This window comes from Oncorhynchus keta, chromosome 1, assembly GCF_023373465.1.
Source record: "Oncorhynchus keta strain PuntledgeMale-10-30-2019 chromosome 1, Oket_V2, whole genome shotgun sequence".
Taxonomy (NCBI): domain Eukaryota; kingdom Metazoa; phylum Chordata; class Actinopteri; order Salmoniformes; family Salmonidae; genus Oncorhynchus; species Oncorhynchus keta.
The window spans coordinates 91,921,903-91,936,601 of record NC_068421.1 but is presented as its reverse complement, the minus strand read 5'-3'; the positions used below and the strand labels follow the sequence as shown (position 1 = coordinate 91,936,601).

The 14,699-nt window shown below is 43.1% G+C and overlaps 1 protein-coding gene across 1 annotated transcript in view; it reads left to right on the top strand.

Annotated features, from left to right (window-relative positions):
• The first annotated feature begins 336 nt into the window (after positions 1–336).
• The window catches only part of LOC118362142 (serine/threonine-protein kinase N2-like), a 65,250-nt gene continuing 50,887 nt past the window's right edge, over positions 337–14,699 (top strand). The window contains exon 1 of the mRNA XM_052465956.1: positions 337–1,072. Within this exon, the coding sequence (XP_052321916.1) occupies positions 1,052–1,072 (21 nt within the window). The 5' untranslated portion in view covers positions 337–1,051. The remainder of the gene's footprint in view (positions 1,073–14,699) is intronic.

Sequence of the window (14,699 nt, the reverse complement as noted above, 5' to 3'; positions counted from 1 at the left end):
CGATGAAACGTTTGATCTCAATACAGTTTGATGTTCCCAAAACTAGAATATGTTATGAACAAAGTGGACTGCGATTTTTATACTTTACTATTTACAAAATTTTTAAAAATTTTAAATCATGTTGTTTAGAAAGAGTGCAAAGCAAAGGCGAATTGAGTTATTGCACACGCGCACTTCACAAAGTAGGCGTTCCCTAACGGAAATATGCAGATGAGGCTAGAATGCGCCAATAGGATCTCACTAGCTCGTCTTTAGCTCTGCCCCCTCCTTGCTAGTTTTTCCCACTATGGTGCATTTATTCCCATCGGAAACGACAGGCTGTGGTTTATATTGGTTAGAGCAAGAAGGGGGTAGCTGCATCCCAATATGTCGACCGGGTAATGGACGAGTGGGTGTGTCGAAAGGAAAGTAGTGGGCGTGTGGAAAAGAGTGTGTGGAAAGCACACACTATAGGTTATGGTAATTTCTAGACAACTGGGTTAGTGATCTTCTTGTCGGAAAATCGAAACTCTACAGAGTTCCCGATTTGGGATGACCGTTCAAAAATATTTTTCCCAGTCAGAGCTCGTTTTTCCCCAGTTCCCAGTTGTCTTGAACGCACTGAATTCGGATATTTCCGAGTTCACAGTTGTTTTGAAAGCTACATATAGTGTGTGAATTTGTTGCTGGACTGGCAGACAACGTTCAATCGGAACCGCGCATAAAGTTTTTAATTCGGTGTGTTTCTGAGGACGATTTCAGGATAGGAGCGCTTGCGTTTAGTATTTTTAGTTCTACATAAGGAGAGAACTACAAGATAATATTTTGGGATTTTTTTGCGGTTTAATCTTTTTGAAAAGCCTACAGAATGAAGTCTAAAAATAGAGTAATGGGAAAGTTCCTATGTTAATCACGAAGAGAGGTGATTACTGATGATTTCGGATTTACGAAGTAGGAATTCGTATTTTTAGGAAAATATCCTGCATAGGCTACGGGAGGAATAATATTTTTTCTTCATGTGAGTCGTCCCATATCCTCTGTCCCGAGTTTTATTCAAAGTTGAAAAACCAAGATGGCGGCGGATTCCCTACAGGTAAGAACTCTGCAACTAAACGCTTTGTTTTACAACAGTTTGTGGGCCTATAATGACATCTTTCGTTTTCAGGTCATGGTTATTTCTGTAAAGGACTGGCCTTGGTAGGAATTTGTTTATACCTTGTTACGCTGTGTCCAGCTGTAGTGTTACAGACAAAATGTGATTGTAACTCTTTGCATAATCCCTCCCTAGCCTATTTTGTTTGATTGCTTCTTAAAGCGGAAGTGAAATTATTCACGTGATCAATAGAGTAATATGCCCTAATCTCTGTTACTCAGATTATGTCAAACCAATCTCTGTATCTGTCTGTGACAGTTTGTTTAAGGCATCTCCTAGAGCTGGGTCATATGGACAAAAATCGTCATTGCGATAAACGTATTGAATTATAACGATATATTGAACGATAAGATTACAACATTAATGCGCACCATCGTTTTTATTTTATCTTTGTATGACCCTTACAACTACTACTTTGAATTTTATACCTAGCAATTTTCATATGAACAATCACCTATATTAGCAAAGTTATTTCTGTTCAAACTTCACGTTTCTCTGGTAGGGCTCTAGGTTATTTATCGTTATGAATCAGCAAAATGTCCACCAACTGACCACCTAGGATAGCCCCGCTATTGTTATTTACTGCTGCTCTTAAAATGATTTCTCTTGTACTTTTTTTTAAAGGTATTTTCTTAACTGCATTGTTGGTTAAGGGCTTGTTGTAAAAGTAAGCATTTCGCCTGTTGTATTTCGGCGCATGTGACAAAATACAATTAGATTTGATTCATTAACTTCAGGTGACTAGAGTTTAGCTCTTTGGGTTCAGAGCAGTGAGGGGAGAGCAGAGGGTAAGGGGGTTATGGAAGGGGTCTTACAAACAAGGAAGTGGATTGTTCCTCTTGTGGTTATCAAGAACATGGAATTCCAACAGTTGGGGATGTATATCCTCTGAGTTAGGCCTTCTTTATGAATGACTTGGTACAACCTCTGCCTTTTGGTCTGGAGGGGCACTTTAGGGTTGTGTTGAATGTGACCTCGTTCCCATGTAAAAGGACCCATGAACAACACCATGTGAAGTTAATAGAGGCATATCAAATAGATGCCAAGAGTCTATATTTTATGGGGTGAAATTAAGGCATGTATAACCAGTTATCTATCCCCCAAATGTGTAATAAGCCTACGCAAATGACTTCGGTAAAGGGGTCTTAGACATTTACCAGAAAGTCTTTCTTTAAAATGTATTAGAAATTCATCAAAACACACAATATTGTTGAATTAAAGACTCCTGACAATACTTTATATAGGGTCTCCTGCTACTGTCCTCCCTTCTACTGTTATGTTCACCTCATAGGGTCTCCTGCTACTGTCCTCCCTTCCACTGGCATTCTGTTCACCTCATAGGGTCTCCTGCTACTGTCCTCCCTTCCACTGTTCACCTCATAGGGTCTCCTGCTACTGTCCTCCCTTCCACTGGCATTCTGTTCACCTCATAGGGTCTCCTGCTACTGTCCTCCCTTCCACTGTTCACCTCATAGGGTCTCCTGCTACTGTCCTCCCTTCTACTGTTCACCTCATAGGGTCTCCTGCTACTGTCCTCCCTTCCACTGTTCACCTCATAGGGTCTCCTGCTACTGTCCTCCCTTCCACTGTTCACCTCATAGGGTCTCCTGCTACTGTCCTCCCTTCTACTGTTCACCTCATAGGGTCTCCTGCTACTGTCCTCCCTTCTACTGTTCACCTCATAGGGTCTCCTGCTACTGTCCTCCCTTCCACTGTTCACCTCATAGGGTCTCCTGCTACTGTCCTCCCTTCTACTGTTCACCTCATAGGGTCTCCTGCTACTGTCCTCCCTTCTACTGTTCACCTCATAGGGTCTCCTGCTACATGTTTTCCCCTTTCCACAATTGGCCCGGCGTCGTCCGGGTTCGGCCGGTGTAGGTTGTCATTGTAAATAAGAATTTGTTCTTAACTGACTTGCCTAGTTAAACATTTTTTTTTTTTTTTTAAATCTACTTCATCTACTGCTGTTCAACAAGCAAAACCCATTTATTCAAATGTCATCTGTCATGTCAGGCTGAAACCCCATTCTTTCTGCAGTCACCTTTTGACTCTTCAATCGGAGCAGAGTTCTCGTAAAATGTGTTCACATAAAGACAGAGAGACATTTTACCACTATTCTGTTACCAGAGTCAGTGGAATTCCATTATCAGGGAATTGTTGGCCTACTGGCTGGTGGATGAGATTACATTAACCCTACTAGGGGAAAAACATGTTGGTTTATAGGCAGACACTATCCATTTAGTCACAGTGTGGATGGAGTGGGACATGTCAGATGTGGGTTAAGAGGCCATTTTGGACTAGAACCCATTGTCATTATACAGTCAGTCATAATAAGCATGTTTGCGAAAAAGACTGAGGGTTACAAAGTACAACAGTGTACCTCCAATAGTCTTTTGCTTTAAACAGCACGTGGACACCTGTTATCCCACAGGGGGAATTAGTGAGTTACGTAATCAGGCTGCCATTTGTCTCTTCTGCTCTGTCTGTCGCCTTCTCTCTCTCTCTCTGTCTGTCGCCTTCTCTCTCTCTCTCTGTCTGTCGCCTTCTCTCTCTCTCTCTCTCTGTCTGTCGCCTTCTCTCTCTCTCTCTCTCTCTGTCTGTCGCCTTCTCTCTCTCTCTCTCTCTCTCTGTCTGTCGCCTTCTCTCTCTCTCTCTCTCTGTCTGTCGCCTTCTCTCTCTCTCTCTGTCTGTCGCCTTCTCTCTCTCTCTGTCTGTCGCCTTCTCTCTCTCTCTCTCTCTGTCTGTCGCCTTCTCTCTCTCTGTCTGTCTGTCGCCTTCTCTCTCTCTGTCTGTCTGTCTGTCTGTCTGTCTGTCTGTCTGTCTGTCGCCTTCTCTCTGTCTGTCGCCTTCTCTCTGTCTGTCGCCTTCTCTCTGTCTGTCGCCTTCTCTCTGTCTGTCGCCTTTCTCTGTCGGTCGCCTTCTCTCTGTCGGTCGCCTTCTCTCTGTCTGTCTGTCTGTCTGTCGCCTTCTCTCTGTCTGTCTGTCTGTCGCCGTCTGTATGTCTGTCTGTCTGTCTGTCGGTCGCCTTCTCTCTGTCTGTCGCCTTCTCTCTCTCTCTCTCTCTCTCTCTCTGTCTGTCGCCTTCTCTCTCTCTCTCTCTCTCTCTCTCTCTCTCTCTCTCTCTCTCTCTCTCTCTCTGTCTGTCGCCTTCTCTCTCTCTCTCTGTCTCTCTCTCTCTCTGTCGCCTTCTCTCTCTCTCTCTGTCTCTCTCTCTGTCTGTCGCCTTCTCTCTCTCTCTCTCTCTCTCTCTCTCTCTCTGTCTCTCTCTCTCTGTCTGTCGCCTTCTCTCTCTCTCTCTGTCTCTCTCTCTCTGTCTGTCGCCTTCTCTCTCTCTCTCTGTCTCTCTCTCTGTCTGTCGCCTTCTCTCTCTCTCTCTCTCTCTCTCTCTGTCTGTCGCCTTCTCTCTCTCTCGCCTCTCTCTCTCTCTCTGTCTGTCGCCTTCTCTCTCTCTCTCTCTCTCTGTCTGTCGCCTTCTCTCTCTCTCTCTCTCTCTCTCTCTCTCTCTCTCTCTCTCTCTCTCTCTCTCTCTCTGTCTGTCGCCTTCTCTCTCTCTCGCCTTCTCTCTCTCTCTCTCTCTCTCTGTCTGTCGCCTTCTCTCTCTCTCTCTCTCTCTCTCTCTCTCTCTGTCTGTCGCTTCTCTCTCTCTCGCCTTCTCTCTCTCTCTCTCTCTCTGTCTGTCGCCTTCTCTCTCTCTCTCTGTCTCTCGCCTTCTCTCTCTCGCCTTCTCTCTGTCGCCTTCTCTCTGTCGCCTTCTCTCTGTCGCCTTCTCTCTGTCGCCTTCTCTCTGTCGCCTTCTCTCTGTCGCCTTCTCTCTGTCGCCTTCTCTCTGTCGCCTTCTCTCTGTCGCCTTCTCTCTGTCGCCTTCTCTCTGTCGCCTTCTCTCTGTCGCCTTCTCTCTCTCTCTGTCGCCTTCTCTCTCTCTCTGTCGCCTTCTCTCTCTCTCTGTCGCCTTCTCTCTGTCGCCTTCTCTCTCTCTCTGTCGCCTTCTCTCTGTCGCCTTCTCTCTCTCTCTGTCGCCTTCTCTCTCTCTCTGTCGCCTTCTCTCTCTCTCTGTCGCCTTCTCTCTCTCTCTCGCCTTCTCTCTCTCTCTCTCTGTCGCCTTCTCTCTCTCTCTGTCGCCTTCTCTCTCTCTCTGTCGCCTTCTCTCTCTCTGTCGCCTTCTCTCTCTCTGTCGCCTTCTCTCTCTCTGTCGCCTTCTCTCTGTCGCCTTCTCTCTCTCTCTGTCGCCTTCTCTCTCTCTCTGTCGCCTTCTCTCTCGCCTTCTCTCTCGCCTTCTCTCTCTCTCTGTCGCCTTCTCTCTCTCTCTGTCGCCTTCTCTCTCGCCTTCTCTCTCGCCTTCTCTCTCTCTCTGTCGCCTTCTCTCTCTCTCTGTCGCCTTCTCTCTCTCTCTGTCGCCTTCTCTCTCTCTCTGTCGCCTTCTCTCTCTCTCTGTCGCCTTCTCTCTCTCTCTCGCCTTCTCTCTCGCCTTCTCTCTCGCCTTCTCTCTCGCCTTCTCTCTCTCTCTGTCGCCTTCTCTCTCTCTCTGTCGCCTTCTCTCTCTCTGTCGCCTTCTCTCTGTCTCTCGCCTTCTCTCTGTCGCCTTCTCTCTGTCGCCTTCTCTCTGTCGCCTTCTCTCTCTCTCTCTCTCTCTCTCTCTCTCTCTGTCGCTATGCTAAGACCCTGTCCTTCAGCCCAGCACTTTATTTTTTGCTGGAGGTTGGTTCCAATGTTGGAGGAAAGCCTGAAACTACATTTCTACATTCTTCTGTCGGAGTCTGACTCATCTTTCTAAACTGAAACTCTTAACACTAAAGCCGCCGGCCCTTTCAGCAAATAAGCACGTTGCAAAATCAACTGAGGGTCATAGAAGTACAACACTGTAGCCTCGTGTGGCGGGAGATTGACATGGGTGACATTTTCTGAGCTAATCTGACCATGGCACACTTCCAATAACAACACATATTCAAAATGAAAAACAACTAGGTCAAGAGATAAATGTATATTTGTGATAGATTTAAAACTTCATTTTAAAAGGACTAAACTGGTGATGCACCCAAATGGTGTTTTTGACCGATATCCAATATTTTCCTTGCCAAACAACCCGATACCGATATTACACATTTTAGTGGCCTTTTAAGTATTCTAGTACAGTAAAATAGTTAACACATACACATGGACTCAGTGGTCTAAGGCATTGCATCTCAGTGCAAGAGGCTTCACTACAGTCCCTGGTTTGAATCCAGGCTGTATCACATCCGGCCGTGATTGGGAGTCCCATAGGGTGGCTCACAATTGGCCCAGCGTCGTCCGGGTTTGGCTTGGGTAGGCCGTAATTGTGAATAAGAATTTGTTCTTATCTGACATGCCTAGTTAAAGTTAAGTTTACACAAACCACACTGACCAAAAAGTAATTTCTTTGGTATTTACTTATGTCCCCATTACCAATAAAACATCATCAAAACCTATTTCACTTACCTGCTGTCCTCTTTCGTTGTTTATTTGTTTAGTTGTTTCATTCTCAACCAGGATTTCTACGGAACGCCGTTTCTATGGAACGAACGCCGTTTCTATGGAACGAACGCCGTTTCTATGGAACGAACGCCGTTTCTATGGAACGAACGCCGTTTCTATGGAACGAACGCCGTTTCTACGGAACGAACGCCGTTTCTACGGAACGAACGCCGTTTCTACGGAATGCCGTTTCTACGGAACGCCGTTTCTATGGAACGCCGTTTGGGTCTTTGCGTGTCAAAGATACACGTCAAATAACACTTTGATGTGTCAAATAGGTTTGTTGACCAATCAGGATGTGAATATGACTGCACGTCACATAATAATTTAACGCGTTCATACATTTTAAACGTAGTTATTACACATTGATTACAATTATCACTCGTATTTCATAAGTCACAACGATTCATCGATATGGATGCTATGATGCTGGTAAAGTTGTCTCGTGCATCTACAGTGCTGGTCATTAAAATAAATAAAAAAAAGCTAGCTAGCGCATGGATGCAAACAATGTTCTTCCCCTAAAACAAAACGCAAAAAAAATTAGCTAGCTAACTATATAGCTAGGTGTCATCTAAAATGACCCTGATTTTTATAAAACTTCTTATTTGATTAACGGTGGTCGGACCCATCTATGTGAAGCTAGCCATAATAAGGATTAGCCACAATAGTGGACTTTGCGGTTAGCCTTCAAAATAAAAGTATGTCATTGACAGTGATGCAAATGATTACAAATAGTAGAATTATGTCATAATTGAATAGACGAGGTTGGTACGTTGTTTATATAAAATCAACCAAAGACATGAATTTGTTAATTTGACAAAAATCTGTTGAAATCACACTGGATGTATTATACTTTAGAATGGCATTGGGGGGGCATCCTTATTTCACTGTACAGCCTTACCTATGGATTGTTGATCAATGACATGGGGTATCAGTCTACACAGTGACCCCCAGAGAACATTAGCATCGTAGCTCTTATTGCAGGACTCTGAAACAACTGTGAATTGATCCACATGTATTGTCAACCTGTGTGTATTGAACACTATCCCAGAGGAAAAACAATACTGTGTGGATGTTTTGGAGTCTGATAACTCTGAGGACGTTGGGAAAAAATATATTAGGTATTGAGTAGACGGATCCCCAATCGTTAGGTAAAGCTGTACAGTGAAATATGAATGTCAATACACACAATAGGCTGACTGGGGAGGTGATTCACACAGTAACAGTCCAGTTGTGTTCTGTGAGTAGACTGATAAGAGCTACTAAAAGGCTAGTATTTGTGTACTTTTATTTTAAACTCTTCACAGTTGTGTTCTGTCTGTATAACCAACGCTAAATCATTTTAAAAAAAAACCTCATCTGGTTGTATTGGTGTTCAAGCTGGCCGGTGTTTGCAGACTTGTTTCTGTACAGCTTTGACAGTGCTACTGATAGTAGTGGTGGCACTTGGCTTTCACGTGCAAATTCAGAACACACAACATTCTATAATAGAACTGTGTTATTTGACGTGTCCAAATTAAAAGCTTATTTAACGAGTCAAAATAGTGTTAGTGGACATCTTTTTTGACAAGCAAAGACCCAAACGGTGTAACATAGTATGTCGTGAAGCTAATAGCAGTGACACTATTACCGTGTAACTCCGGTAGGGAAACATCTGAACAATAGCGCACATGGTAACGTTGGTGTGTACCGGTGCTCAACCAGTCGGCGAAAGCCAACATCACCCACGACAGAACGGTTCATTGTCAAGGGCAATGAATTCAATTATCTTGGCGTTAATGGATTTCGTCTTTTGAGTTTTCTCTCTGAAATGTTCTTACTCTTTCAAATGACTGCGGGACTTGTTGACCGCTCGATCCACACAGCAGACATTGTGGGCCAGGTTAGGAATGCTGTGTTGCACGTGTAGCGCTACATTTTACGTGGCGTCATGACGTCCTGTAGGTAGGCACGTCAGCCTTCACATCTGCTTTAAACTAGACATCGGGCCGATACCGACGTTGGCATTTTTAGCTAATATCTTCCGATATGTTCACCGACAGATTGTGCATCCCTAAACAAACATTGTGGAAGTTAGACTAGTTACTACTCGTCTTTGCTTAGTAGCCTGAGCAATGCTGCCATGAGTGTTCATGTGCTGAACACAGACAGCGTGGTTATACTTGGAAAAATATATATTTGGAAATCGAGCTGTTGAATGTAGTTATTTGACGAAGGTAAGTAATCATAGAAACTGCAGCTTTTTCTGATACTATATAGAAATCAAAACCGTTTTACCCGCTTGGCACTCTGCTCCTCTCCCCGCCTGTGCCAATTCCAAGCTGTGCCCCATCTCTTCGTGTACAATTTGACAACTAATAATATTGTCACTCAGACTGTCTTTAGGCGGATTCTTATTATGTGTGAAATGAGTTTAGGTGTAGTTTCGATGTGCCGACTGGCATCGCTCGCTTCCCTTCCGTCATCAACTTGAATAGAGTCAATGATACTTTTTTTGCATTATTCTTACGGCCTACTGCAACACACAGCATGTTTTCATTAGTATTAGACTCAATGATATGTTTTTCATTAGTATTAGAGTTACAGTGAATGATAGTCCAGTAATGGAAAATATGAACCCGCAAAAGTCAAATTATTATAAACATGAGTGCCAACGCTGTTAAATAGGCACAAATTTAAAGCTTTAAAATGTGTGAAAATGACCAAATGCACTACATGACCGAAGTTATGAGAACCTTTGAACTGTAGTGTATTTGGACACCTGCTAATTGAACATCTCATTCTAAAATAATGGGCATTACTATGAAGTTGGTCCCCCCCCCCCCTTGCTGCTATAACAGCCTCTACTCTTCTGGGAGGGATTTCCACTAGATGTTGGAACATTGCTGCTATAACAGCCTCCACTCTTCTGTGAAGGCTTTCCACTAGATGTTGGAACATTGCTGCTATAACAGCCTCCACTCTTCTGGGAAGGCTTTCCACTAGATGTTGGAACATTGCTGCTATAACAGCCTCCACTCTTCTGGGAAGGCTTTCCACTAGATGTTGGAACATTGCTGCTATAACAGCCTCTACTCTTCTAGGAAGGCTTTCCACTAGATGTTGGAACATTGCTGCTATAACAGCCTCTACTCTTCTGGGAGGGATTTCCACTAGATGTTGGAACATTGCTGCTATAACAGCCTCCACCCTTCTGGGAAGGCTTTCCACTAGATGTTGGAACATTGCTGCTATAACAGCCTCTACTCTTCTGGGAAGGCTTTCCACTAGATGTTGGAACATTGCTGCTATAACAGCCTCTACTCTTCTGGGAAGGCTTTCCACTAGATGTTGGAACATTGCTGCTATAACAGCCTCTACTCTTCTGGGAAGGCTTTCCACTAGATGTTGGAACATTGCTGCTATAACAGCCTCCACTCTTCTGGGAGGGATTTCCACTAGATGTTGGAACATTGCTGCTATAACAGCCTCTACTCTTCTGGGAGGGATTTCCACTAGATGTTGGAACATTGCTGCTATAACAGGCTCTACTCTTCTGGGAAGGCTTTCCACTAGATGTTGGAACATTGCTGCTATAACAGCCTCTCCTCTTCTGGGAAGGCTTTCCACTAGATGTTGGAACATTGCTGCTATAACAGCCTCTACTCTTCTGGGAAGGCTTTCCACTAGATGTTGGAACATTGCTGCTATAACAGCCTCTACTCTTCTGGGAAGGCTTTCCACTAGATGTTGGAACATTGCTGCTATAACAGCCTCTACTCTTCTGGGAAGGCTTTCCACTAGATGTTGGAACATTGCTGCTATAACAGCCTCTACTCTTCTGGGAGGGCTTTCCACTAGATGTTGGAACATTGCTGCTATAACAGCCTCTACTCTTCTGGGTGGGCTTTCCACTAGATGTTGGAACATTGCTGCTATAACAGCCTCTACTCTTCTGGGAGGGCTTTCCACTAGATGTTGGAACATTGCTGCTATAACAGCCTCCACTCTTCTGGGAAGGCTTTCCACTAGAAGTTGGAACATTTGCTGCCGGACTTGCTTCCATTCAGACCCAGACCATTATTCCTCCTCCACTAAACTTTACAATTGGCACAATTAATTCGGGCAGGTAGCGTTCTCATGGCATCTGCCAAACCCAGAGTCATCTGTCACGCTGCTAGATGGTGAAGCGGGATTCACAGTGATCTTAGGCTTGTGTGCGGCTGCTTGGCCATGGAGACCCATTTCATAAAGTTCCCGACGAACATTTCTTGTGCTGACGTTGCTTCCAGAGGCAGTTTGGAACTCAGTACTCGGTAGTGAATGATGCAACCAAGGACAGATTGTTACACGCGGTTCCATTCTTTGAGCTTGTGTGGCCTGCCACTTTGCGGCTGAGGAAGTGTTGCTCCTAGACGTTGGAAAAGTGGCATCCTATGACGCTGTCACGTTGAAAGTAACTGAGCTCTTCAGTACGGGCCATTCTAATGCCAATGTTTGTCTATGCAGATTGCCTAGCTGTCTCGATTTTATACACCTGTCAGCAACTGGTGTGGCTGACATAGATGAATCCTCTAATTTGAAGGGGTGTCCACATACTTTTGTGTGTGTGTGTGTATGTATATATATATATATATATATATATATATATATATATATATATATATATATATATATATATATAGTATGAAAACCATTGTCATTTATTGATTGTACCTTTATTGTGCCTTTTACGACTGAATCAGTCTTCTCGTTGTCTCTTCTCTAAACTCCCGATTTCAGTCACCATGGCCACAATTCTTCATTGCACTATTGTTCTAAATTAAATCCACGTCTTCACCCTCCTTATCATTCAGTTAAGCCTAATTTAAATTCGATTGCGAAGTAAAGTGCATGATTATCAGTTTCTATCGCTCATTCATCCATGTCGCCATGTCATTCATTCAGAGGAGAGAGGTGCGTTAGTCTGGCATTTTTTATTTTATTTTTAGAAACGTAAAAAAAAAATCTAAACTCATTGCTCAATATGTTTTGATTTGTAATGACATGTAAAATACAAACATTACGGCAAAGTCAGGGAAGAAGCGTTAAAAAAATATATATTTGTTGGCTTATTTATTTAAAAAATCAAACGTCATTGGTCCGTTGGTGGTTCTAGTGTTTTTAGGCTCTGAGGCTAAATGGCGGAGTTCTGTGTGTGTTGGTGTCTGGACTACCAGTCTGTTTCCTTGGTGACCTAGTGACTGTTGTGTTGACAGCTACAGTACAACAGGTTACAGTAGATCTGTGACGGTTACAATTCGTTATTATCAGTAACATTTTGGTAATATTACCTCTAAATATTAGTCTAGTATACAAATGTAAGAAATGTCAGATTCGAGAGGAATTCCGAAAAATAGATTGATGGCACTTTTTCGAACACTTTGCATAACGTTACCAACTCTGCTGAGGGCAAATTGGCAGGAGAGGACGCTAGGATACAGGCTATTCATCCTATAGCTAGGATGAACCATGAAAGGAGCTTGGCTACGTTTCGTTCAGTTGTTAAGAAAGGCTGGACTCTCTCCTGTCATCATTCCTCACACCTTTGCTGACACTGCAACAATGTGGGAACGTGAAGATGCCATCAAATACATGCAACATGTCAAGAGCCTATTTAACAGTGTTGAGGAGTCTATATAAATGAAGAAAACAGTGTTGAGGAGTCTATATAAATGAAGAAAACCGTGTTGAGGAGTCTATATAAATGAAGAAAACAGTGTTGAGGAGTCTATATAAATGAAGAAAACAACAGTGTTGAGGAGTCTATATAAATGAAGAGAACAGTGTTGAGGAGTCTATATAAATGAAGAAAACAGTGTTGATGAGTCTATATAAATGAAGAAAACAACAGTGTTGAGGAGTCTATATAAATGAAGAAAACAACAGTGTTGAGGAGTCTATATAAATGAAGAAAACAGTGTTGAGGAGTCTATATAAATGAAGAAAACAGTGTTGAGTCTATATAAATGAAGAAAACCGTGTTGAGGAGTCTATATAAATGAAGAAAACAGTGTTTTGAGGAGTCTATATAAATGAAGAAAACCGTGTTGATGAGTCTATATAAATGAAGAAAGCCGTGTTGAGGAGTCTATATAAATGAAGAAAACAGTGTTGAGGAGTCTATAAATGAAGAAAACAGTGTTGAGGAGTCTATATAAATGAAGAAAACAGTGTTTTGATGAGTCTATATAAATGAAGAAAACCGTGTTTTGATGAGTCTATATAAATGAAGAAAACAGTGTTTTGAGGAGTCTATATAAATGAAGAAAACCGTGTTGAGGAGTCTATATAAATGAAGAAAACCGTGTTGAGGAGTCTATATAAATGAAGAAAACAGTGTTGAGGAGTCTATATAAATGAAGAAAATAAACTATCGAATTATAACCTTTATGCTTTGTTGGATTGTCCATTTTGACACATTAGCTCATTTCGGACCTCAGCGCCAGAACAACCTTGTTGAATAATTATTTAATAGTCAGACACATCCATTTTTTTTTTATTTAAAACAAGACCAATGTATTTATTCACGAGTCAGCAATGAAACTATTGTATGAAAGAAAGTCCACACATCAAACACAGCCTAGAAGCAAGAGCTTCTACACCCCACACATCAAACACAGCCTAGAAGCAAGAGCTTCTACACCCCACACATCAAACACAGCCTAGAAGCAAGAGCTTCTACACCCCACACATCAAACACAGCCTAGAAGCAAGAGCTTCTACACCCCACACATCAAACACAGCCTAGAAGCAAGAGCTTCTACACCCCACACATCAAACACAGCCTAGAAGCAAGAGCTTCTACACCCCACACATCAAACACAGCCTAGAAGCAAGAGCTTCTACACCCACACATCAAACACAGCCTATAAGGAAGAGCTTCTACACCCCACACATCAAACACAGCCTATAAGGAAGAGCTTCTACACCCCACACATCAAACACAGCCTATAAGGAAGAGCTTCTACACCCCACACATCAAACACAGCCTATAAGGAAGAGCTTCTACACCCCACACATCAAACACAGCCTATAAGGAAGAGCTTCTACACCCCACACATCAAACACAGCCTATAAGGAAGAGCTTCTACACCCCACACATCAAACACAGCCTATAAGGAAGAGCTTCTACACCCCACACATCAAACACAGCCTATAAGGAAGAGCTTCTACACCCCACACATCAAACACAGCCTATAAGGAAGAGCTTCTACACCCCACACATCAAACACAGCCTATAAGGAAGAGCTTCTACACCCCACACATCAAACACAGCCTATAAGGAAGAGCTTCTACACCCCACACATCAAACACAGCCTAGAAGCAAGAGCTTCTACACCCCACACATCAAACACAGCCTAGAAGCAAGAGCTTCTACACCCCACACATCAAACACAGCCTAGAAGCAAGAGCTTCTACACCCCACACATCAAACACAGCCTAGAAGCAAGAGCTTCTACACCCCACACATCAAACACAGCCTATAAGGAAGAGCTTCTACACCCCACACATTTAGCGGATGAGCTACTGGAGCGTCAGATGGCAGTTGGGAAGAGATGTAGACTGACTTAAGTTAGCAAAACAACGGCTTTATAATAATTAGTAAACACTCCCACTGTTAGGTCAAGTTTGTCTACATGAAAATAAAGCTAATAAATAAAAATGAGGATGAATGTAGGCCTATTTTTTTTTATTTTTTTTTTTATATTTTTTTTTTACGGTTTTGACGGCTATTTTATGTTTGTACGTAACCGTCAGTTACGCGGTTATTCAATCACCGTCACCGCCTCCGGTTACATTGAAATATCCTTGTCTGTCTGTCTGGCAAGAGGATGGATGGAGGGTTATTTCTCATGGTGGTGTTGGGTTGAAATGTGGATGAGAAGACAGAAGAATAACACATCTGTGGCTTTGGGAACCGCGTTACTATAACACCCTGCTACCCAACCCCAGGGTGTTAACACCCTGCTACCCAACCCCAGGGTGTTAACACCCTGCTACCCAACCCCAGGGTGTTAACACCCTGCTACCCAACCCCAGGGTGTTAACACCC